This window comes from Rhinoderma darwinii, chromosome 1 (genome assembly GCF_050947455.1).
Source record: "Rhinoderma darwinii isolate aRhiDar2 chromosome 1, aRhiDar2.hap1, whole genome shotgun sequence".
Classification (NCBI taxonomy): Eukaryota; Metazoa; Chordata; class Amphibia; order Anura; family Rhinodermatidae; genus Rhinoderma; species Rhinoderma darwinii.
In genome coordinates, this window is record NC_134687.1 from 593,002,523 (window position 1) to 593,029,553 (window position 27,031).

A 27,031-nucleotide genomic window follows, 5' to 3' on the forward strand; every position below is an offset into this window, starting at 1 on the left:
AAGAGCAGGAGTGGTATATTAGACAACGGAGCTTTATGGATTAGATTTAGGCTGGGTTCACACGACCTATTTTCAGGCGTAAACTAGGCGTTTTACGCCTCGAATTACGCCTGAAAAGACGGCTTCAATACGTCGGCAAACATCTGCCCATTGCTTTCAATGGGTTTGCCAATGTACTGTGCCGACGACCTTTAATTTTACGCGTCGCTGTCATAAGACGGCGCGTAAAATTACAGCCTCGGCAAAGAAGTGCAGGACACTTCTTGGGACGTAATTGGAGCCGTTTTTCATTGAATCCAATGAAGAACAGCTCCAAATTACGCCCGTAATTGACGCCTCGCAAAACGCGAGTACGAGCTATTACGTCTGAAATGCAGGAGCGGTTTTCTCCTGAAAACAGCTCCGTAATTTCAGACGTAAATGTAGTTATCGTGTGCACATACCCTAATGGTCTTAGTAGTGTTGTCACGTGCCTCCCTTCCTGACATGAACCCAGCCTGGTCCGCATGAACGACATCCCCCAATAGTGGAGCCAAATGAACAGCAAGAATCTTAGCAAAGATCTTTAAGTCTGTGTTGAGAAGGGAAAATCGGTCTAGCACATTGTGAGAGGTCCTTAACGGGTTTAGGAATCGCTGCAATGTGTGCTCTAGGTGCATCAGGAGGGGTGGTAGAAGAGGTGGAAAAAGAGTTCAAAGGAGGCCAAGAAATGCAGGCTCAAGGTATCAAAAAATCTTTTATAGTACAGTAGAATAAACCCATCTGGTCCGGGGGCTTTGCCCAACTGGCAGTGTTTGAGGGCATGAGATAATTCTTGTAGAGAAATCAGAATTTCCAAAGCAGCGGGATTATCCTCTGATGAGGGGAGGCCAGATTCAGCAATGTAGGCTTTAATATGTGATCTAAAATGACTAGAGCGAGTAGCTGGATTAGTAGAGTCAGTGTTGTATAAAGAGGCATAGAAGTCGCAAAATGTGGCTGCTATGTCCAATGGAAGGTGGACCCGAGGGCGAGGAGAGGGGGTTAGAAAGGGCACATAAGAGTGTGATTGCTGAATGCGCAAAGTTCTAGCAAGAGATTTACTACATTTGTTTCCGTATTCATAAAAAATGACGTTTACATTTGGACAGGGAAGTTTTAGCCTTAGATAACAGGAGGGAGCTAAGGGCTTCACGTTTCTGAAGGGCCACCTTACAATCTGGATCGTGGGAATGTTTATGAGCAGTTTCCAAAGTCTTAAGCTCAGAAAGTAAGAGGGTGATGGCCAAAGAACGTTCCTTTTTCAAGCGAGCACCATGTTTGATAAACGTACCACGAATTACTCATTTGTGGGCTTCCCACGAAACGCACGGGTTAGTGGCGAAACAATGGCAACTTTAGGACATGTCGCGAGTTTTACGCAGGGGACATATGCAGTGTAAAAATCACGACCTGTGAGAGCGGCTCCATTGACTTACACAAGTCCGTACGACGCGCGTGATTTCCACGCGCGTAGCACGGACGTTATACACGTTCATGTGAATAAGGCCTAACTGACAGGCAATCTATTAGGACGTGCCTCTGGCGCGTCCTAATAGGCATATGCCCATGGCAGACCTGATAGCCGGGGGCTTGATAAAAACGGCCATGACACCCCATCGGAGGCCCGCGATTGCATTTGCGGGCCGCCAATGGGTGACAGAGGGAGCTCACTCCCTCTGTAAAACAAGTTAGATGCCGCGGTCGCTATTGACCACGGCATTTAACGGGTTAACCGCCCGCGATCTAAGTAAACTTCGATTGCGGGTGTTGGAGCAGGAGTCCGGCTGTCAAAAGACAGCTGAGCCCCGGCTCCAGCCTGCACGGGATCCCCGTGCAGGACTTAGACTGGGCCGCAGTGAAAAGGCGGCGGGCCTAGCCTGAGGCCCCTTAGTGACCGCCGTGAAAAGGCGTATTGGTGGTCACTAAGGGGTTAATAACCCATTTAAAAGGGAATCGGTCAGCAGTTTTGAGACATCAAAACTGCTGACAGGGTGATATAAGGGAGGGCATTGTAAAACATCTTTCTTCTCGGTCATGCATCTTGACATTTGATGCCACCAGTGCAGCGGTCGCAAGTGCCACTCCCTGCTCTGAGTGACGGCTCTAGCGGACAATCAGGAGACCGGTAGAGCAGTCACTCAGTGGCAGGACTGGCAGTGCAGGAGTACTTGAACATCAAGTGCCCGCCCTAGTGGCACTTGTGATCACGTCCCCAGGGAAATGAAACCGTTTTCTTGGTCAAACAACTTGCGTGACCAAGACAAAAGGTAGGTTTACAATCCCCTCCCGTATACCGCTCTGTCAGCAGTTTTGAGACCTCAAATCTGCGGTCAGATTCCCCTTAGGCCCCATGCACACAACAGTATTTTCATCTATCCCGAAATACTGTCCGTAAATACGGATCAGTAGGCATCCATATTTAATCAGTATATACGAAAGGGTGTCCGTAATTACGGTCCGTAATGCATCCGTATTCCATCCATATATACGGATTCTTACAAAAAAAGAGGGAGATTGCAAATGAGGTCATCAAGTTGTTGCCTAGCAATGCTTCCGTAAATAAGGACGGATGCACATCAATAGCCATCCGTATTTACAGAAGCTCCCATAGACTTCTATGGGAAAGTCCATGCCGTAATTACTGACAAGAATAGGACAGGTTCTATGATTTTTTTCAGCAGGGACACCCATCAGTAAAAATACTGAAAGGTGTCCGTGGTCAATAGAAATTAATGGGTCTGTAATTACAGTCAGTATTTACTGTCCGAAATTACTGATGAAAAATACTGCCGTGTGAACGGGGCCTTAATAGTATAGTGCATGACAATCCTTATAGCATAGCTAGAACCAGCCCATCGTCTTAGGGCTCATGCAAACGACCATTTTCTGTTGTGTTTTTTGTTGCGGATAGCACACAACCATTCATTTCTATGGGGCAATGCACACATCCGCACAAAAAATACAGATGTGTGTGTCCTTTCCACAAAACTATAGAACGTGTCCTTTTCTTGTCTGTGTCTGCGGTCCAGCTCACCCATTCTAGTGCATGGTCCACGAAAAAAAAAAACAGACAGCACATGGAAGTCACTAGGGTCCGTGTTTTGTCTTGCAAAAACCAGAAACTGCCATGTGAACGATCCCTTACATGGATCCAGGGATCTTCCCAGACTTACTGCTGCAGCTCCTCTCCCTCGGTCATAGCTTGTATAGGCAGCCGTTCTGTTTCACTACCTCTGCCGGAGAAGCTTTACAAATGCCCTGAGGTCTTGTTAGGCTCTAAAGTAAAAACAGCTGTAAAATACAGAGCTGTTTTCAAGGGAAAACAGCCTTTGATTTCCTGCCGTTTTTAAAGCAACAAACGTTTTTTTTTGACAAGAAGAGACATGCACTTCATATGGGGTGTTTTTTTACATGCCGTTTTTTTTTCTCAAACGGTCGCACAAAAAAATGCCCGTCCAAACAAAACGCTGTTTTTCCCATGGACATCAATGGACAGATGTTTCTAGGCATTCAGCTTCTGTTTTTTACAGGGGTTCTTCCAAGGCGTTTACACCTTGAAAAACTGGGTTTCTGAATAACCTTGTCCTTTATGGACAAGCCGAGAAGGCATTTTCTATTGGCTGGTGGTAGTTCGAAAGAAGCACTAAGCTCAAGAGGAGGACGTGCACGATACTATACAGACAAAACACCAGGGGGCGCCATTATAATGTAGTAAAGGGAATATCTCACAGCTGGAGCATTTTTGTAACAGAAGATAAATTACAATAACTATTTATGTTGAATTATATTGTGATATTTATTAGAATGACAATCCATTTAAGATAGGGTGTTTTGATGACCGATTCCCTTTAAGAGGCTCTGCCCACAGATTATAAATGCCATGTCTCTTACATAATCTGATCAGCGCTGTAATGTAGATAACAGCAGTGGTTTTTAGTTTGTGCATAACTTGCTCAAAAATGATTGTTTTTCCGTTTTAGATGTATGCTGATTCAAGTTTCTTAATGACCCACTGGGCGTGTTTTTACTTTTTACCAACTGGGCGTTGTACAGAGGAGTATATGAGGCTGACCAATCAGCGCCATACACTTCTCATTGTTCCGGCTTCTTTCACTGCACAGCGTGATTGTTACAGCGTGATTGTTACAGTGAAAAAAGCTGGGCTGGAACAATGAGATGTGTATGACGCCGATTGGTCAGCATCAGACACTCCTCTGTACAACGCCCAGTTGGGAAAAAAGGAAAAAAAACACACCCAGTTGGTCATTAAGAAACTAATTAGCATAAATCTAAAAAATTGTTCATAACTTGCTCAAAAATGATCGTTTTTCAAAATAAAATATACTGCTGTTATCTACATTACAGCGCCAATCAGATTCCTCCGATTTGGCCTCTAGAAACGAGTGACTATCCCCCCGATCTGCTATCCGGTACAATGCAATGTACAAATCAATTCACAATGACCGCATTTTATTTTTTGGTCATCTTGTCTCAAAATGTTAATAAAGTGATCAAAAAGTTGCAAGTAACGCAAAATGGTACCAATAGAAACTACAGTTCGTCACGCATAAAACAAGCCGTACCGCAGCGATATCAACTAAAAAATAAAAATAAAAAAGTTATGGCTGTCAGAAAATGGCGACACTAAAACATGATTTTTTTTTTAGAAAAAAGAGTTTTTTTATTGTGGGAACGTAGTGAAACGTAAAAAAACGATATAAATTTGGTGTCGCTGTAATCGTATCGCCCCGCAGAATAAAGTTAACATGTTGTTTATACTGCACGGTGAACACTGTAAAAAAAAACAAAAAAGAAACGTGCTGGAATGGCTGTTTTTTGGTTTCCTCATCTCCCAAAAAATGGAATAAATAGTGATAAAAAAAAGAAAAATCGCATGTACCCCAAAATGGAACCAATAAAAATTACAGCTCGTTCCACAAAAAACGCGCCCTCACACAGCTCCGTCACCGGAAAAATAATACGTTATGACTCTCAAAACGCAATGATGCAAAATGATTCTAAATGATGACGGCCCAGACTCATTTTTAGGTCCAGTAGAATTTCACTAAATACCCCACATCATCATTTGCTGGACCCCACAGGTGGACCCTGTAGATGCAGCGGAGATGAGGAAACTTTAGGGCCCTGTGCGGCTTATAGGGCTAGTGAAGAAGTCAAATATAAGGCAACACTGGAGCGCAGATATTTTGTAGAATACCCAATAAACCCGCCCTGTGTATAAAAGATTGGTTCAAAGCGTACCACACCAATCCATGGATTATTCATTCACCCCATTATTACATCATCCTATTATGACCTGTTGCACTCCGCCCAGCTTACATATGCCCCGATGTACTCCGCCCAGCTTACATATGCCCCGATGTACTCCGCCCAGCTTACATATGCCCCGATGTACTCCGCCCAGCTTACATATGCCCCGATGTACTCCGCCCAGCTTACATATGCCCCGACGTACTCCGCCCAGCTTACATATGCCCCGACGTACTCCGCCCAGCTTACATATGCCCCGACGTACTCCGCCCAGCTTACATATACCCCGACGTACTCCGCACAGCTTACATATACCCCGACGTACTCCGCACAGCTTACATATACCCCGACGTACTCCGCACAGCTTACATATGCCCCGACGTACTCCGCACAGCTTACATATGCCCCCATGTACTCCGCACAGCTTACATATGCCCCCATGTACTCCGCACAGCTTACATATGCCCCCATGTACTCCGCACAGCTTACATATGCCCCCATGTACTCCGCACAGCTTACATATGCCCCCATGTACTCCGCACAGCTTACATATGCCCTCATGTACTCCGCACAGCTTACATATGCCCTCATGTATTCTTCACAGCTCACATATGCCCTGATGTACTCCTCACAGCTCACATATGCCCTGATGTACTCCTCACAGCTCACATATGCCCTGATGTACTCCTCACAGCTCACATATGCCCTGATGTACTCCTCACAGCTCACATATGCCCTGATGTACTCCTCACAGCTCACATATGCCCTGATGTACTCCTCACAGCTCACATATGCCCCCGCATTATAAGCTGAAATACCACTAATACACCAAGCAAAATCTGCGCTTCAAAAGCCAAATGGTGGTCCAACTGAGCCTGGCAGTGTACCCAAACGGCAATTTATGACCACATATGGAGTATTCTGGAGAACCCGCTTAACAATTTATGGGATGTGTGTCTACGGTGGTACAAGCTGGGCACAACACATTGGGCACTGAAATGGCATATCTGTGGAAAACAGCAATTTTCAATCTGCAACATCTATTGTTTACACATTTTTGCAAAACACTTGTGCGGTCAAAATGCTCACTACACCCCTAGATCAATTCTTTGAGGGATCTAGTTTCCAAAATGGGGTAATTTTTCGGGGGGTACCCCTGTACGGATACTATAGCTCAATGCAACATGTTGTCAAAAAACGAATCTTATAAAATCTCCACTACAAATACTAAATGGCGCTCCTTCCCTTTAGAGCCTTGCTGTGTGTCCAAATAGCAGTTTATGACCACATGTGGGGTATTTCCCTACTCTGAAGAAGTTGCTTTACAAATGTTACGGTGCTTTTTCTCCTTTGTCGAGAAAATGACATTTTTTTAACTAATGCTGCGTCTTATTGGAAAATAATGTAATGTTTCATATTTACTGCCTATTTATAATAAAATATATGAGACACCTGTGGGGTCAAAATGCTCACTACACCCCTAGATGAATTCCTCAATGGGTGTAGTTTTCCAAATGGAGTCACTTTTGGGTAGTTTCCACTGTACTGCTACCTAAGGGGCTTTGCAAAAGCGACATGGCGCAGAAAAACCAATCCAGCAAAATCTGCTCTCCAAAAGCCAAATGGCGTTCCTTCCCTTCTGAGCCCTGATGTGTATTCATACAGTACTTTATTACCACATATGGGGTATTTCCGTACTCTGGAGAAGTTGCTTTACAAATGTTACGGTGATTTTTCTCCTTTATTTGATGAGAAAATGAAACATTTTGACCTAAAGCTACGTCTTAGTGGAAAAAAATGAAATTTTTCATGTTTACTGCCCAATTCTAATGAAATCTATGAAACACCTGGGGGGGTCAAAATGCTCACTACACCTACACAATTCCTCAAGGGGTGTAGTTTCCTAAATGGAGTCACTTTTGGGGGTTTTCCACTGCTCTGGTACCTTAGGAGCTTTACAAATGCGACATGGTGCAGAGAAATGAATCTAGCAAAATCAGCGCTCCAAAAGCTAAATGGCGTGCCTTCCCTTCAGAGTCCTACCTCTTGCCCAAACAGCAGTTTATGACCACATGTTGGGTATTTCCGTACTCTGGAGAAGTTGCTTTACAAATGTTGGGGTGCTTTTCCTCATTTATTTGTTGAAAAAAATAAAAAAATGTTGAGGTAAAACTACATCTTACTGGAAAATAATGTAATTTTTAATTTTCACTGCCCAATTATAATGAAATCTATGAAACACCTGTGGGGTCAAAATGCTCACTACACCCCTAGATGAATTCCTCAAAGGGTATAGTTTCCCAAATTGGAGTCACTTTTGTGGGGTTTCCTTTGTTTCGGCACCACAAGACCTCTTCTAACCTGACATGGTGCCTGAAATATAATTTAAGAAAAGGAAGGCCCAAAAATCCTCTAGGTACTCCTTTGCTTCTGAGGCCGGTGTTTCAGTCCTGTAGCGCACTAGGGCCACATGTGGGATATTTCTAAAAACTGCAGAATCAGGGCAATAAATATTCAGTTGTGTTTCTCTGGTAAAAACCTTCAGTATTACAGGAAAAATTTATTAAAATGGAATTTCTGCAAAAAAAAAAAAATGACATTTGCAAATTTCCCTTCCACTTTGCTTTAATTCCTGTGAAACGCATAAAGGGTTAAGAAACTTTCTAAATGCTGTTTTGAGTACTTTAAGGGGTGCAGTTTTTAAAATGGGTGATTTGTGGGGGTTCCTAATATATAAGGCCCTCAAAGCCACTTCAGAACTGAACTGGTCCCTAAAAAAATAGGCTTTTGAAATTTTCTTGAAAATGTGAGAAATTGCTGCTAAACTTATAAGCCTTGTAACGTCCTAAAAAAATGATAGGATGTTCAAAAAACGATGCCAATCTAAACTAGACATATGGGAAATGTTAACTAGTAACTATTTTGTGTGGTATAACTATCTTACAAGCAGATACATTTGAATTTAGAAAGTGCTAATTTTTTGCAAATTCTCAAAATGTGTCTTTTTCACAAAAAAATATCGAATATATTGACCAAATTTTTTCACTAACTTAAAGTACAATATGTCACGAGAAAACACTCAGAATCGCTTGGTTAGGTAAAAGCATTCCAGAGTTATTACCACATAAATTGACACGTCAGATTTAAAAAATGAGGCTGTGTCATAAGGTCCAAAAGTGGCTGCATCCTGAAGGGGTTAACCGCATGCGGTCGGACATTATGAAGATGCAGTCAACCGCACAAAAAACACATTGTAATAGAATAGCAGCCGTCTGTCCATAACAAATTTCACCATTGACTTCTATTGAAAAATGACTTGCTGCAGTTTAAAAATGCAGCATAAATGCACTGACTGCACCGTGTGGCCTTACCCTTAGATCATGACATGCAAATCTCAAAAGTTCAAAATAGATTCGTCTAACGAAGCCAATAAAACAGGTTGATTACATATAATGGACTGATTCACCCATCTGTACCCACTACAGCTCTACTCCACCGTCACACTTACCGGACGTTCTGGGTGGGGTTCCACCTCTCTGAAGGCAACTCTCCGCTCTGTGGGTCATCTACAGGTGGGTGAAGGATTGAGATGCAGACATCGCCATTCTAAGAAACAGAACAAAGTCATTAATGATGCCACCTGTTAATTTTATAGAGGCTACCACTAGGAGGCGTATGTTTCCTCGCATTAACTCCTTAACGCCGAAGGACGGATATATCCGTCCTCAACAGCTGCTAGTTTGCGCAGGACGACGGATATATCTATCCTGTGATTGCGCGGGTACTGACACTGTACCCACGCGATCAGCGGCAGGAGCACGGCTGTTATACTCAGCCTGGCTCCTGCCAGAATCGAAGCACGCTCCGATTCCGGCAGTTTATCCCATTAAATGCCGCTGTCAATAGTGACAGCGGCATCTAATGTGTTTGACAGAGGGAGGGAGCTCCCTCTGTCACCCGATCGGCACCCCCGCAAAGAAATCGCGGGTCGCCGTCGGGTTTCCATGGCAGCCGGGGGCCTAACAAAGACCCCCAGGTCTGTCTTCAGCAAATGCCTGTTAGGTCATGCCTCCGGCATCGCCTAACAGGTTGCCTGTCAGTTTTACACTGACAGGCAATAATGCTTTGGTATACTAAGTATACCAAAGCATTATATATGCGATCAACAGATTGCATAGCGAAGTCCCCTGGTGGGACTTAAAGAAAAAAAAATGTCAGTTAAATAAAGTTTGTGAAACAAAAAAAAAAAAAAAAAAAATTTGTCAAAATCAAATAAAAACTATTTTTGCCCAAAAAGTGGTTTTATTTAGTAAAAGTGTCAAAACAAATAACACATACATGGTATCGAAATACATTCCGTCCATTACGGACGTAACGTGCTTGTGTGAATCCAGCCTTAATATTGAGGTGCAGTTGGACTGTCGACTGGTCACCTACACACGCTGGATGGTTCATACGATGCAGTAAATGCCTCACCTCATATATATTGGGATGCCACATCTTTGTCAGGAAGCGGAACGTCGGAGGAGAATATGGATAGTCTATGGGGAACTTTATATGAGCCTGCAACAGAGGAAACATAACAGTCAGGACATAGCAAAAATTATTACGTTTAGATTATACACTGAGAGGGCTTACATCTTATATACAGTAGCAGGCAATGTTTAGGGCGGCCATTTCATAAAGGAAGAGGAAGAAGATAGTACACAGGCAGTTGTTAGGACATAGCCAATGCCCTAACAGGAAATATGGTCAGACAGCACTGGGGTCCTTCAATGGACCTTGGGCTGTCTGCCCATATATGGTATGTCCCTCGAACGCATAACAGGAATTCCCTGTGACGCAATCAAGGATATCCTCCCCTCTTTCCCTTGAATGCAGAGGTCAGTTTTGATCTCGGCATTCAAGGGAGGGCGGCGGCAAACAGAGGTTTTGCCGATTTCCACAGTTGGAACTACTGAGCGCGCGCACACACAATGATGTGATACGGCCGACACTGACAGAACATTGGGGTGTTTTGCAGTGTGCCCACCATGTTGTCTGTCTTCAGGGCCGGCGCTCATTAGTGCAGCGCCGGCCACATCACGCTGACTAAATTCAAGTAAACTGACGGCTCCGGTGAAAGCTGGTCCTGCATGATCCAGTTACCATTCACATCTAAGTTCATGAACTTAGACGTGATCATAATTAGTTGGGACACGCAGGTCCGTGCAGCTGACCTGACGGAATCCGCTTTGACGGAACTACACAGCTTCTATGTATAGAATTCAGGATACATAGAAGCTGCATCTTTAAGAAGTAAAATATTTAATTAAAAAAGTCTATTTGAAACTTCTAGAACAAAAAAAAAAAAAAAAAAAGTTTACATAGCCCTTATGCTATTAGGTGGAAAAAAATAAATAAAAAAAAAACCATGAACAGAGCCCTCTCTCCGGGGAAACTGCATGGTTCGCAAAAAAGGTGGTAGGGAATTGGCCCAAGAGTCATGGAAAGGAGGAAGGTGATAAATACTAGGCCCTTATGTCCTGGGTGGCAAAACCAGTCACCATAATTGGGGACTTATTTTGGTCATTGTCATGGGGGCCCCCCATCTCTTCTACATGTCACGGATGCTGGAAGAAGGCCCTTTCACACCGGCCAAATGAGAGTTCACAGAACTCTTTCCCGGTAATGGCCCTGTGTAAACAGGGAAACGATGAACAAGCAAAACACTCGTTCATTGGCCGATTGCATCATTTTACATGCCACAAATATTATCGTTGTCGGCAGAACATCTCCCTGTGTAAGTAAACAGGGACATATGCTGCAGACATGATAGAAATGTATGGGGACGAGCGATCGGAGTAACAATCGCTTGTCCCCATACATAGCTCCTTGTGGAAGGGAACAAATGAGCGGTCTCGTTGATCGGCGCTAGTTTACACGGCCCACGTCGGGCCGTGTAACATCACCCATAACCTTTTGCAACGGCTGGAGAGCCACAAATTGGGAGGCTTAATTGATTTAGCGTTACGGTAGTGTATATTATTTGATGTTTTGGGACTTTATATAATAAAGTTTATTAATTGTGAAAAAAAAAGGTAGGTTCCTCAAAGGAGGCCGGTCATAGGACAGGTTCCATTTTTCAACAGACCTTCACATGATACGTTGAAACAGCCGTGTTAACGGCCCCATTGAAAAGCATGTGTCCGTGTGACTGCCGTGGTTTTAACGGCCACCACATGGACGTATTCAACACATGTGAATAAGGCCTTGGAGTCGGGCTGCCGCTGTGTATTACAGCCGTTGCCCCGCTCCTGATCACACAGGAACACTTGCACATAAGCATGACGAGTATATTCGTAATGCGATGACAAGAAGTTATAAGTGTTGTCTTAGGCCAAACATTGAGGTCACATGGTTAGGAAAAGCCTTTAATCTCCTAGTGTTTTCCAGGGGTTACAATCGGACAAAAAAATGGTAGCGGTGATAGGAAAGTACCGACTAAGGTTCCATGCACAGGACCGTTGCTTTCATCCGTAATTACGGATAACTTGCAGACACATTCATTTCTATTGGCCACGACACCTTTCTGTATATTTACAGGTGTGTGTACATGCCGTAGAAACGACTCGCAAAATATGGAACACGTCCTATTCTTGTACGCAATTTCGCCATGAACTAGTCCATAGAGGTCTATGGACGCTTCAGCAATCGTGATTGGCTACGGATGTGTATCCGTAACGGTCTGATCCGTATTTGCAAACTGTAAAAACGCTTACGGTCACGTGCATGAGGCCTAACTAAAGGCTGGTTTACACAGGCAGATTTCTGACCACAACATGCGTCAATCAACGATATAACAAGTGGATCAGTGCTCGCCAACAGGACCTTTTACACGGGCCGATTGCTCTACTGTGAGGATGAACGATCGTTCGGTCCCCATTAGTTTGCATTATTATCGGCAGCACATCTCCAGGGGGCATCTCTACGTGGCATAACCTAGCAATACGCAAACAATGTTTAAATTAAAAAGAAATTAACACTAAGCACACGCAAGACCATTTCTGACCATTTACAAAGTAGATCTATAAAATACCATCTACATACATTTAAAAAAATATGTATATATTATATCTATATATGCATTTTATTTGCCTTTTTTTCAATTCATTATACTCTGTATCAATAGTACATGCAGGTAAGACCAGTGACTATTCTTCAGTTGTAAGCGAACCGTATAGACATCCCCTGTGCACCTGAACGCAACCCATATGCCCAATGCAGGAGGACAGCAAAGAATGGGTTAATTCCAGGATTGGAGCATGCAGGACACAAGTGGACGATGCAGAAACAGGCCGATTACTCCAGTGATGGGCTCCCTGCCAGGCTATTTATGCTTGCAGCCAGCCCTGTCAGCACATGGCGACTCAAGACCAGCTTCACAAGGCCAGAGCCAAGGCCACACAGGCACATCATCAACACGCAGGGGCAGGAGGCACAGAGCCGGATGGCTCTATAGGCCTAAAACACTCAAGGTCATAGGGAAAGGAAAAAATATACTAAACTAAAAAACACAGAACAAACTGGCACATTATGGGAACTTTTTTTTTTTTTTAATCAAATTCTACACTTGCCTTAAAGGCTATGTACACCTTTGAAAGGGAGATATATATATATATAGCGTTTTTTTTTTTTTATAAAAAGGTCAGTGTGATTGGTTAAACTTCATAATTTGTTTTTATTAAAAAAAAACAAAAAAACAAAAAAAAAACTTTGAGATACAGCTGCATTGTATCCTGTATACAGACCAGCAATATCGTTCGCCAAGACCTGTATCTGTCAGTCCCGCAGACCTGATGGGTCCAGGACCCGCTTTCACTGAACTGGTCATCCCCACGGACCTGACTGGAACAGGATTTAGTGAACAATACAGCTGCTCTGTACACATGATACAAAGCAGCTGTATCTCAAAAAATAAAAATAATTTTTAATAAAAACTAATTATAAAGTTCCACCAAATCACACTGATTGACCTTTTTATTACAAATATAAAAAACCCTTTCAAAAGGATTACATAGCCTTTAAGAGCTTACATTCCGGCTTCCCAAAAACAAACACTAGAAGATCGAACGCCATCACCGCAGAGGATTAACAAGTTCAGCAAAAAGGGTCTCCCGACAAACGCACAGGGTTAGCTTATATTGCCAGGCAGTGGCCAGTAAGTCCTCAACGAAGCACGGGTTCCAGGGCAAATCCACGGAAAAATCTGCATACATAGATTTCTACAATTGTAAAGGGATAAAATCGTACACAAATTTGTGACAGAAGATGTTGCAGATTTTAAAATCTGCAGAATGCCCCCAAAACTTGAACAGATTTTTTCTGCAACTTGTGAACAGGGGTTTTTGTAAATCCCCATTTACTTGGATTAATCACCAAGGGATAGTACCTGGACATACTATTATGTCATAAGTGCATCGTTCGTGCTCCATGACATAATAGTATGTCCTGCATGAAACAGTGCCGTTTGCGTTCATGAGCTGTTATAGCTGCGGTTTCCGACACCAGACTATCACAGCTCAGTGTGCAGGGACCGATCGCGGTGGTCCCCGCTGATTAACCCCTTAGACATCGCGTTCAATAGCGATCGCGGCTTCTTAGAGGTTAAACCACCATAGACTACCCGCTACATGACAGCGGGTGGCGATGGCTTCTATAGCAACCTGAGGCCTAACAATGGCCTCTGGCTATGCCATCTACTGAAGCCTAGTGGGTCCTGACAAAGTCAGGACCCACTATGCTTGCTGTCAGCGAGTAGCTGACAGCTCTAATACACTGCACTACGCACGTCGTGCAGTGTATTAGAATTGCGATCAGGGCCACCTGCCTCCCTAGTGGGACAAAAAAAAAAACGGAAAAAAAAACAGTTGAGTAAAAATAAAAAAAAAAAAGATTAAAAAAGTAATAAAAGTACAAATCCCTTTTTCCCTTAGCAGTCTATTATTAAAAATAAACTACACATAATTGGTATCGCCGCGTCCGTAACGGCCTGAACTACAAAAAGTATTTTGTTGTTATTTATCCTGCACGGTGAACGCGTGGGATATTTCTGAAACCGGCAGAACCTGGTCAATAAGTATTTAGATGCGTTTCTCTGATAAAACCTTCTGTTTTACATTTAAAAAAATTTAAATAAAAAAAATGGCGCTCAATACCCAACACCACGATTATTGTATTCATTACAAGAGAAAATTGTAAATTTCACCTCTACTTTGTTTTAAATTCCTGTGAAACATCTAAAGGGTTAATAAACTTTCTACATGCTGTTTTGAATACTTTTAGGGGTCTAGTTTCTAAAATAGAGGCCCCTCAAAGCCACTTCAGAACTGAACCCTAAGGGAAAAAAAAAAAAAAAAAAAAAAAAAAAAAAAAGGGAAAGAGAAAGGCTTTTGCAATTTTATTCTAAATATTAGAGATTGCTTCTTATGTTCTGCCAACATGTAGTAGACATATGGAAGTGTGAACTAATGCCTTTTTCGCACGACAGGGTCCCGCCCGAGCCCGAGTGTCGGCCGATTTTTTTCCCCGGCCGGTTTGCATTAGTTTTGCATCCGTTCAGGGCCGGGCATATCTGTACAGTGACATCAGGGGCAACTCCTGAATTGGAATCCCCATGTGGCCGGTGATTCCAATTCAGGAAAAGCCCCTGTCGTCTGTGTCCATTTATGGACACTGAACGTTACTGGCTTCGCCTGGTGTGGAATCCCCGGTCACAGAGTGTTCAGGGATTCCGCTTCAGGAGTTTCCCCTGATGTCACTGCCCAGATATGGACAGAGACACCAAGCGCTCTGTCCAGGAGCGGAATCCCCGAACACACGGGGATTCCGCTTCTTCAGGGAGCTAAAGTGGGGCTACCTCCCTGCTCTGCTATAGTGGCGTCGCTACAGTAGTAGCAGCCGCAGCTAGCGACGCCATCGGCCATAGAAGGTGTCGCTGGGCCAGGGCGCATTTAAAACAAGGGAAGGGAGCCAGCGCAGTGCTCCCTTCCACCTGCTGTACATCCCGGCCCTGCCACACAGTGTATAAACTTACCTCCAGCGTACAGCCATTCGTCCGAATGGCATAAACTCCTCCTCCTCACATGCACTCTGCGCTGTGAGGAGGGAGCGAGCGACGGAATACATGGCCATCACTCGGGACACATTCCAGTGATGGCCGTGTATTACCCGGCCCCATAGACTTCTATGGGAGCCGGGCGGCTGGGTAAAGGGCTGAAAATAGGACATGTCCCATTTTTTGACGGCCAGGTTTCCCGGGCCGTCAAAAAAAAAAAAAAAAAATCGGTCGTGTGAAAAGCCCCATTAGGGGTCTATTGTTCCTACTGCAGCCGAGTGACGGTCGTTTTATGAACGGCCGTCACCCGGCCAGGAAACCCTGTCGTGTGAATAAGGGCTAACTATTTTGTGTGTTATTACTAGAAGTCTTACAAGCAGATCCATTTAAATTTAGAAAAATGCTATTTTTTTCACATTTTCTCTACATTTTGCGAGAAAACAATCTCAGAATCGCTTGGATAGATAGGTATAAGCATTCCGAAGTTATTACCACATAAAGTAAAATGTCAGATTTTAAAAATGGGCTCGGAGCCTTAAAGGGAACCAACCGGTCACCAGCATTTCACCTATTAAACCAGCGATACCTGGTACTAGTGGGTGAAAAAATCATTTCTATATAACCTATAATTGTCTTAGTCGGCTTTGTAGCTTTAGTATTCAGCTTTTTTGTATTCCCACACAGTATGTGAATGAGCATAAGAGTCACATCTTCATTCCTCAAGTCTTTCCGAGTTAACCCCGCCTCCTTACTTTTGATTGACAGCTCCTCGCCTTCCCACAGCAGACAAAACCCCACGCTTGTGCATTGATGTCCTTTTCTGGGGTGTGCGCACAAAGGGACACCGGATTACTACGATAAAAGGCGCAAAATGTTTGCAGACCGTTATTTACAGTCTGAGATGTTTAGGAGAGGGGATAACGGCAATTAACCTTTTTATAGCAGTGGCCAGTGAGGGATATGTAAAGTTCAATAGGTGAAATGCTGGTGACAGGTTCCCTTTAAAGCCAAAACTACGCTGCATCCTTAAGGGGTTAAAACCCACATCAAATAGGCCATGGTGCACTGCTAGAGCCAAGATAAGTAGCTTTCACACAGCAAAGAGAAGAAACATGGGTTTATCAGGAAAGAACGGACATCACTGCTTATCTCAAGTTCCAGACGGTGTTGAATCAACTGTTCACACACAGAATTTTATACAACAAATCTTCGAGACTGAAAATCCATTCCATACTTCCATCGGAATGGAGTTTTCTGCAGCAAGTGCATGTATTTTTAATTTTTTTTTCAAACCTCATTCAGACATGAGTTTCTGCCACCTGTGAACCATAAGGAATTGGATCTTATGTTGTGAAGAGAGTGTGGTGGGGGGGGGGGGGGAGAATCTGCTCCATTAACAGTTGAGTTAAATTTAACAAATAGCCCAAAACTATAAGAGTATGTGCCCACGGCATATTTTCGGCCATTTTCAGGGCCGTAAACACCCGAAAAATTGGAAGCAGAACGCCTCCAAACATCTGCCCATTAATTTCAATGGGAAAAACGGCATTCTGTTCCTGCGGGCCGTTTTTTTCACGCGGCCGCATAAAAAAAATGCCCGCAAAAAAAAGTGCAGGTCACTTCCGCTGTTTTTGGAGCCGTTTTTCATAGACTATTGAAAACCGCTCCATAAACGGCCGTGAAAAACAGCTCCGTATTTTCAGACATTTTTGGTTAAGCGTGTGAACATACCCCTCAAAGAACAAAGAAATTTGACAGTTTTGTTTGAAAGTCTTGCTATATCATCAGGCTCGGAGGTGCTTACCTAGCACTGGAATGTTTGCAAACACCGGCCAGGGCATGGAGGACCGATGGTAATTGCAGGGCCATTAGTAGATAAATAAATGGCTGACACGTATGATGTGGAGCTGGTGAGGACAGAGGCCGCAGTTTCAGGAGACACAAGAAAGGAGTTTAACAAAAAAAAAATATTACATTATATATATATAAAAATCAAGATGAGCGGGAGAAATAATTCACAAGAACGCAGCCGTACAGTCACTGACCGGAGAGCATCACTCCATTACAGCGCACATAAACATTCTGCAGTGCTATTGGGGTGGGACACGGAGCTTATGTTCGGTTTCTTGGTACTCGGGCATTATTTCGGAGTCTCTTATCCGGATATCTAAAGGGAGGGGCAGAAACTTACTGCTGAACATATTCCATACTACTCCACTGTTCACTCATTAAAAAATGACTGGATTTGTAGTAAAAGCAGTGAGTCATAATCCCACTTTCCTTATGTCTTGACCCCTTTAGAGCTTGGCCTAATTTGAGCCTTAAAAGGGGTTGTCCAGTATAGAAAATCCACTTTCATGTAACCTACTAGGGAACTCTGTGTTACTAAAGAGAGGGGGGTCCTTTGTTCAGGATCCTCGTCTCTTGGCCAGAGTGGAGAACGGTTACATTTAGCGTCCATCACTGGAGGACCTGCCCTGCATTACACAAACTGATCATTGATATAAACGGACACTGTAATGCCTAATTTCCCCTGTGGTGGAGCTGCAGGAGAAATCACTTACTGCCAGGTTTCCCCTCAGATCACAGCTGATCACTGGGGGTCCCTGAAGGGGGACAGTGTGGTCATGTTACAGATAGCGGAGCCTTCTAACAAGCACGTATTCTTCAAAGCGGAGTACACCTTTAAAGGACGCAGAATCCCCCCCACCCGCATTCCAGAAGCCATAACTTTATTTGTCCTATTATATAGCCGTACAGGGCTCGTTTTTGCAGGACGAAACGTAGTTTTTATTGGTACCATTTTGGGGTACAAATGACAAACTTTTATTGCTTTTATTGGAGGACTGAGAGGTGAACTAAAAACAAATTCTGCCATTAATTTTTTTACAACGTTCACCATGCGGAATAAATGGTAATCGTATAGAACGGGTCGTTACGGTAGCGGTGATCGATTATATATATATATATATATATATATATATATATAAATAATTTGTTTACATAAATAATTTTCCCATATAATTTTTATTTTATTTTTTACTTTTCTGTATAAAACAGTTAATTACAAATTCATACCGGCAGCAAAATCTGTAGTATTTGGAGTAGAAATGTGCCAATGATGGACTCCACACAGGCAGCCATGTACTGTGGGTACAGCAGGCATTTACTGCAGCAATTCTATTTTTTACCACAGTAACTAAAAAAAAAATTATACCCTCCTACACTCCTTACCGGAGTGTGAAACATAGCGGCAGGTAACAAACACGGTCCTAGCTCAGGTCAGTTTGGACATCTCCAGAAAATTGCTATAAAAAAAAAAAATATATATATTTTTTCCCTGACCTACCCACCTCATTTCTTCTAACCGGTCACTCCTTAGAATAAGCCCTGAAACAAGTGACATTTATTTTGAATTTGTTGTTTTTTTTATAGATAAGTATCTCACAAAAAACATGCTGGAACTATGCAATGATGACAGGACTGGGTGACCAGGAAAACAGCCCTGAAATGACACCCACAACATAGACGTACAGAAAAGTGATCGGAAGCTATAAATCTGCATTGCAGCCCTTTCCTGGACCTAGTGACAGTCACTCCATTTCCAGGCTATTGGGTATAGGATTACCTGAATTTCAGGTAATTTAGGTCTTAATCCAAACCATTGGGCTCAAGAACAAGTGTTGAATTTTTAGGCAGAAATTAGCACAAACTCGCACAAAGTTTATATAGTACTTTGTCAACTTCCTCCTTATCCATCCCTGTATATTATGTAGTTACAGATAGTTGTGTCTCCCCTATCTGTAACTACATAGCATACACTGACATACAGGGAGGCAGTACTATCTGTGCCTACATGATTGACAAGACGAGACCAGGAGGTAGTACTACAGGGAGAGACCGTGTTCGTACGGTCAATGATGTGGGCAACAGATCTCCCAGTCATTCAGCGCGGCGTGTCATACTGCAGCCTTGCGTTTAAACAGCACTAGGCAATAGGAGGCAAAAAAACATGGCTGCAAGGCTCAGAAAAACAATTAGGTCGGATTTACATGGATTGGAAACGCATTTCTACTGCAAAATCTGCACGTATTATGTGCATATTTTGCTTTGTATTTTGCCCCTTCGACATTGAAAAAGGCTATAATCCTCAGTGAGCATCCAGAACAGAATGAGCATGCTCAGCTTTCCGTCCACATGCCTGTGACTGTAATCTACAGCATCTATCCGGCGTGAATCCAGCCGTAAGATTTTAGAAAGTGGATTTTACTATACTAGTCCTTCTCAATGAATTAGAATATCAAAAAGTTAATTTCAGTAATTCAATTCAAAAAGTGAAACGGATATTATATAGATTCATTACACACAGTGATCTATTTCTGGCATTTTTTTTCTTTAAAAAGGCTCTGTCACCAGATTACAAGTGCCCTATCTCCTACATAATCTGATCGGCGCTGTAATGTAGATAACAGTGGTGGTTTTTATTTTGAAAAACAATCATTTTTGAGCAAGTTATGAGCTAGTTTAGATTTATGCGAATGGGTTTTAGACAACGGTGTATTTTTACTTTTTACCAGCCGGGCGTTGTACAGAGGAGTGTCTGACGCTGACCAATCAGTGACTAATCAGTGTCCTGCACTTCTCATTGTTCCAGCCCAGCGTGATCCTCAGAACAGTGTGATTGTGCAGTAAAAGAAGCTGGGCTGGAACAATGAGAAGTGTATGATGCTGATTGGTCACTGATTGGTCAGCCTCATACACTCCTCTGTACAACACCCAGTTGTCTATTAAGAAACAAAATTAGCAGAAGTCTAAAATGGTTTATAACTTGCTCAAAAATGATCGTTTTTCAAAATAAAACCCACTGTTATCTACATTACAGCGCCGATCAGATTATATAGGAGACATGGCACTTATAATCTGGGGACAGAGCTTCTTTAACGTTGATTATTGCTAAGAGCTTATTCAGACGAATGTGAAAAACTTGTGTGCTGGGCAGGGAAATCACGCGCAGAACACGGACCCATTGATTTAAATGGGGCCGTTCACACATGCAGGAGTTTCCACGCAGCGAGAGTCCGTTGCGTAAAACTCACTGCATGTCCTATATTGGTGTGTTTTTCACGCACCCATCGGTCAATGGGAGCGTGAAAATCACGCTCAGCACACGGATGCACATCCGTGTGCTGAGCGGGATTTACGCATCAATTCAATTGAAGAAAAAAAAAATGTAAAAATAAAATATTCATGCACTCGCAAAGTACATCCATAACACGAATCTCGCGAAGAACACTGATGCATAACGGACCAGATTCATGCTCCTGAATCTGATACGCTCGTGTGAATGTAGCCAGTTCATGAAAACACATTTCGTTTAACCCCTTCCCTCTGGCCACTTGAGGCTCTGTCAGGAAGGTCTAAGGCCCCATGCACACCACCGTGCCCGCAATCACGGCCCGCGATTGCGAGCACGGCCGGCCGCTGACTGACAGCCGCATTTTCGGGCCGTGCTCCCATACAAAGTATGGGAGCACGGCCCGCAAAATGCGAAAGAACGGACATGTTCCATAATTCCCGGACTGAGGTTTTTTGCTGTCGTGTGCATGGGGCCTAAAACAGCATTTAGAAAGTTTCTTAACCCTTTAGATCTTTCACAGGAATTAAGCCATTGCTGCATTGTTGGGTCTGGTGTATCATCTTCCTCTTGACAACACCCTATAGATTCTCTATGGGGTTTAGGTCAGGTGAGTTTACTGGCCAATCAAGCGCAGGGATACTGTGGTTATTACACCAGGTATTGGTACTTTTGGCAGTGTGGGCAGGTGCGAAGTCCTGCTGGAAAATGAAATCATCTCCATAAAGCTCGTCAGCAGAGGGAACCTAAACCCCATAGAGAATCTATGGGGTATTTTCAAGAGGAAGATGACACCAGACCCAACAATGCAGACGAGCTGAAGGCCACTATCAAAGCAACCTGGGCCTCCATAACACCTCAGCAGTGCCACAGGCTGATCACCTCCATGCCATGCCGCATTGATGCAGCAATTCATGCAAAAGGAGCCCGACCAAGTATTGAGGGCATATACTGGATATAATTTTCAGAAGGACAACATTTCGGTATTAAAAATAATTTTTGAAATTGGGCTTATATAATATTCTTATTCTCTGAGATACTACATTTTGGGTTTTCATTCATCACTGTTCGCCATAATCCTCAACATAAGAAAAAAAATGCTGGAAATAGATCACACGGTGTGTGTAATGAATCTATAGACTATATGAGACATTTTGAATTGAATTACTGAAATAAATTAACTTTTTGATTAATTCATTGAGAAGGACTAGTATATACACAGAATAGTTTCTCGTCAACACAAGCGTTTTTTGAGGTCTCGTTAGTTTGACCGCTCATCAGGTGACCCACAAGGGGCCTCTGCCAGGGAATGTGAAGACAGAAGGTAAACAGGGTGACAACTGACAGTAAACATGCAACAACGATAACTGGTTATCAGCAGGTCACCGGGGGTGGAGAGACCAGCATTACTGGGTCATGTGATCTGTGATCTCCGATAGATGGATATAAAATACTACCAAAATTACCCGTCCAGAAAGAGGTAAAGCCATCAGATGACCCATATATCCTTAATGAGTGCCAGCACGATGGCACAGCACAGAGCTTTGACCTCTGGCACCGTTCACACTCGTCTGTTTAACCTACAATGACACCTCTGCAGTCTGAAGGACAACATAGCAGAGCATTTCCCCTAAAACGAAGCATTCTGGGAAAGCTGGGTATCAATTGAGCTGGCTGCCATCTCGCACAGGGAATGTCACCCAGCTTTTCCACACAAATCTACCTTGTTATGTAGTGCAAGAAGAGTAGAGAGAGCTATGATATTCAGGAGTCTGGGACAGCTGGGTGGATACCTTGTCAGAAACTAATGGGCGCAACGTTGGTTGCCACCCAGCTTTCCCAAACACTTACAAGTCACATTACTTCGTAGCTACGTAGTGAAGCACCTCAGGTTACGGTCACCCAAATTTCCAAGAAACAAGGAGGACAGCACAAGGAAAAAAATAAAATAAATAAATATAAAATAACTGTCATTTTTTTTTTAACCCCTTCAGGACCCAAGTTTTATTTTGCCTTTTGCACATTCGGTCATAAATTCTCATTTTTTTCCGATGTGGCTGTAAGAGGTCATGCTGTTTGCAGGACAAGTTGTACTTTGTCAGGGCACCATTCTGGGATACACGTGTGATCGTAAAGAGCTTCCAAATAAACAAAAAATAATCATTGTCAGTCTTTATGCTGTTCAGTATGGATATGTGGTCATTAAATAGGTCTATTTGGCATTTCCTGAAATTTCGAGCAGTGCCAGTCAGGGTGGGGGAAGGATGTGGTCCTTTGAGGCATCAATGAGTATCCCAATTTTCAGACCTTCACCAAATTAGACATGGATATTATATCTAATGCTTATGGTGGGTCAATCTACTTCATCCCCTAGATCCAAGGGCCACCGTGCTTGTGACCTCAGCTGCTCGATATTCATTTTCAATGGAGGCTCAGAAGGGTTGGCAAGATGGTTGGGTAGATGTGCTCGAGGGTGTGGGCAGCGTAGCGATGCAAGGCTCGGTTCACATTGCATTTGGGTCCTACATTTGCATATATGCCAAACCTCTTTACAGGGCTCAGCTTACCCGACGGAGGCCAAAAAATGTCCTTTTGACCTTTGTAGGGCTTATTTACATCAGTATACTTTTGATTGCTACATAGGAAAGCGTAGCCAACTACGAAATATAAACACTGTATGCCTGAGGACTCTGCATAGAAATATAGATAGGTGCCATGTCATACACCAGCAGATGACAGCCACCAATCTGCCAGTAATCTTAATCTGCAGAGTCCTGTATCTGGGCACAGCCCAGTGCAGTCGTGGATGGAAGCAGATAGCATTTAACCTCTATAGCCAGAGGACAGACTGCAGCAGCGCGAGCCATTACAGAAGAGCACGCCACAGACGTCAATCATGTCACCTGTATAGGCGAGCCAGCAGGTCAACGTCTCATATAACAGTACCATTTTCTACGCAGTACAAGTCATCTTTAGTGCTGCAGGAAGTTTGCTCTAATATACTTGAAAACCTGTCCCTATTAGGGTATGTTCACACGGCCTATTTTCGGGCTGTAAGCGCCCGAAAAATCGGAAGCAGAACGCCTCCAAACATCTGCACATCGATTTCAACGGGAAAAACATTCTGATGGGCCATTTTTTTCCGCGGCCATTTTTCAAAACTTCTTGGGACGTTTTTTGGAGCAGTTTTTCCATGGACTATAGAAAACAGCTCAGAAAACGGCCATAAAAAAACGCTGTGAAAACAGCTCCGTATTTTCAGACGTTTTTGACTCAGCGTGTGAACATACCCTTAGGGTATGTTCACATGGCTTATTTTCGGGCCATAAACGGCTGGAAAAAAATAAAAATAAATCGAAAGCAGGACGCCCCCAAACATCTGTCCATTGTTTTCGATGGGAAAAACGGCGTTCTGTTCCGACGGGGCATTTTTTTCCACGCAGCCTTTTTGAAAAACAGCCGCGTTAAAAAAAAAAAAAAAAAGCCCGCAAAAAAAGTGTATGTCACTTCTTGAGCAGTTTTTCATTGACTATAGAAAATCAGCTCCAAAAACAACCGTAAAAAAACGCAAATTGCTTAAAGAGGCTCTGTCACCAGATTTTCAAACCCCTATCTCCTATTGCAGCGTATCGGCGCTGCAATGTAGATTACAGTAACGTTTTTTTTTTTTTTTTAAACGAGCATTTTTGGCCAAGTTATGAGCATTTTTATATTTATGCAAATGAGCCTCTTAAGTACAACTGGGCGTGTTTAAAGAGAGATCGAGAGATCACGCTGTGACGTCACTTCCTGCTCCAGGTCCTGCATCGTGTCGGACGAGCGAGGACACATCGGCACCAGGCGACAGAGGCTACAGTTGATTCTGCAGCAGCATCAGCAGGTAAGTCGATGTAGCCTCTGTCGCCTGGTGCCGATGTGTCCTCGCTCGTCCGACACGATGCAGGACCTGGGGCAGGAAGTGACGTCACAGCGTGATCTCTCGAGAACACGCTGTGTGTCTGCACTGCCAGAAGCTGGGTGTTAACGAAGAGAAGTGGATGATGCTGATTTGTCAGCATCATACACTTCCATTCAAAACGCCCAGCTAGTAAAAGTAAAAACGCCCAGATGTACACACACAATACACGTCCACTTGTACTTAAGGCTCATTTGCATAAATATAAAAATGCTCATAACTTGGCCAAAAATGCTAGTTTTAAAAAAAACAAAAAACGTTCCTGTAATCTACATTGCAGCGCCGATCTGCTGCAATACGAGATAGGGGTTTGAAAATCTGGTGACAGAGCCTCTTTAAAAAACAACTTCTGAAAATCAGGAGCAGTTTTCCCTTGAAAACAGCTCCGTATTTTCAGACTTTAAGTAAGCGTGTGAACATACCCTTACAGATCAGAGATGTAAAAACCCAGATCAGACGCAGCATTGTTCTTGATGAAAAGCAAAGGTTTTATTACAGCCATTGTACTTATATTCCAGTTATCTGCTTTCCCAAGAACTGTCCCATCTGGCCAAGACAAGACAGAGATAAGTCACTTTCAGTTTGACCGTGTTGGGGTCAGATTGTTTGACCTTGCTGCGGGGTCTCCCTCACAGTAGTTGGCCACCATGAGGGTATGCGCCACACAAAATCAAAAACGTCTGAAAATACACAGAGCTGTTTTCAAGGGAAACCAGCTACTGAATTTCAGCCGTTTTTATAGCCACTCGCGTTTTTCACGGCCGCTATATGAGATATGTGATCGGAGTCATCTGCTTCCGGCACTGACCACTGCATAGCTTCAGTTGATCGGTGCGGGGTCATGGTGTCAGACCCTCACCGATCAAATACTGAGGAGCTATCCTGTGGATCGGCCACCAGTATAAAAAAAAAAAAAAAACACCCGTCTGCAAAATCCCTTTAAATCTCTATGAAAGAGGCGATCAACGACAAACGAGCGAATTACCGCTGATCATTCGCTGCACGTTTACACCGGACAAGGATTGAGAATGTTCGACCTAGGAATGGTTTGGCAATTTTTGCCCCGCATAAATGGCCCTTAGTCACACGGACGTGTCAGTTTTGCGCGCGCAAACGGTCCGTGTGTCATCAGAATAAGGTGCGCGTCTGTTTGATTTTCGCGCAGCCGGCATCATGACGACACTCTGGTTTTAGGTTTACAGACAGAAAAGCATGTGGTGCTTTTCATTCATTGTTTTTACTACTGTTGCGCGAATCACGCACGGCACCCAGAAGTGCTTCCGTGTGCCGAGCGCGATTTGCACACACCCATTGACTTCAATGGGTGCGTGCTGCGCAAAACACGGGCAAATACACGACATGTCATGAGTTTCACGCAGCGCCCATACGCTGCGTTAAATTCGAGTCTGAACGGCCCCATTCATTAATATAGGCCTGTGCGCCGCGCGTGAAAATCACACGCGTGGCACGGACATATAACATGTTCGTGTGAATAAGGCCTTAAGGCAAGGCCAGGTAGGCAACTACATATGGCGGCCTCTTAGGCCCCTAGCTGCCATATTTAACCGTTGGGTCCTGTGATCAGATTGCGTAAGTTGGCGATGGAGTGACAAGAGGGAGCCTCCTCCGTTTGTTTCAATCGCAGTCACTATAGAGCTCAGCATCAAAAAAGGTTTAAACGGCCGATCTCAGCCGTTGCCGCGAAAGACCGGCTGTCAATCACAAGCGTCCTCTGGCAGGCCAGCAGACACTGTGCCGTACATTTACAACAGTCTGCCAGCGCCATAAGTGTGTTGCGGGTGTCCCAAGGGCTTACAGCACCTTTGTCACATCAGGCAACGCAAGCAAGCAGTGCTGCAGTGTAAGGCAATGTGGAAGAACCAGCCTCCCTGACATAAATTATAAGCTAAGCCCAGTATACTACACTCAGCACTTTGGCTAGGTGCGAGTCACCAATTATAGTCATGCCCTAATGAAGAAGGGTGGCAATGTAAAGCATGGGGGTGCGTCAGTAGCACGCACTGACAAAACAAGTGGATTTCAGACCTCAAACTATTAGAAAATGCAACCATTGCCGTGTTCTAACAAATGTCAACTGCGCCTGACTGACAGGATGATCCGGACACCTTCACCCGCACCCGTATAGAACCCTCACATCGTAGACAGTCCAGTCTGCCCTAGAGGCAAGATTACGGCCAGCCATCATTTCTATTAATGCCGCATTGAGGGAAGAGATCAGACATCATACCTCCATAACTTGCCAAATGCAGCTGCCAACAGTCTGGTTGCCAAGAACTACAGAGACACTGGCACAGCTGGTAAGATGGATGCCAGTCAGCAGGAAAGTGCCCATAGAAGACATTACTCTATAGGGGTACTAGAACGTTGTAGCCGGACATAACGACAAGTGGATATCAATATGGCAGATTCAGACAGCAACAATGTCCCAGCAGAAATGTCATCCCATGCAGTGCCAATTATACCCGCCACCCAGTATATATTATAAAGCAGGGTGGACCATACATATGCCCATCCACCGTATAATTATAGCCAC

At 43.7% G+C, this 27,031-nt stretch overlaps 1 protein-coding gene across 1 annotated transcript in view; it reads right to left on the reverse strand.

Moving 5' to 3' along the window:
- Nucleotides 1-27,031, reverse strand: part of UBE2R2 (ubiquitin conjugating enzyme E2 R2) — a 53,418-nt gene that overhangs the window by 19,933 nt on the left and 6,454 nt on the right. The window contains exons 3-4 of the mRNA XM_075840364.1: nt 9,769-9,855; nt 8,801-8,898 (exon numbers count right to left, since the gene is read on the reverse strand). Coding sequence (XP_075696479.1) covers nt 8,801-8,898; nt 9,769-9,855 — 185 coding nt within the window. The remainder of the gene's footprint in view (nt 1-8,800; nt 8,899-9,768; nt 9,856-27,031) is intronic.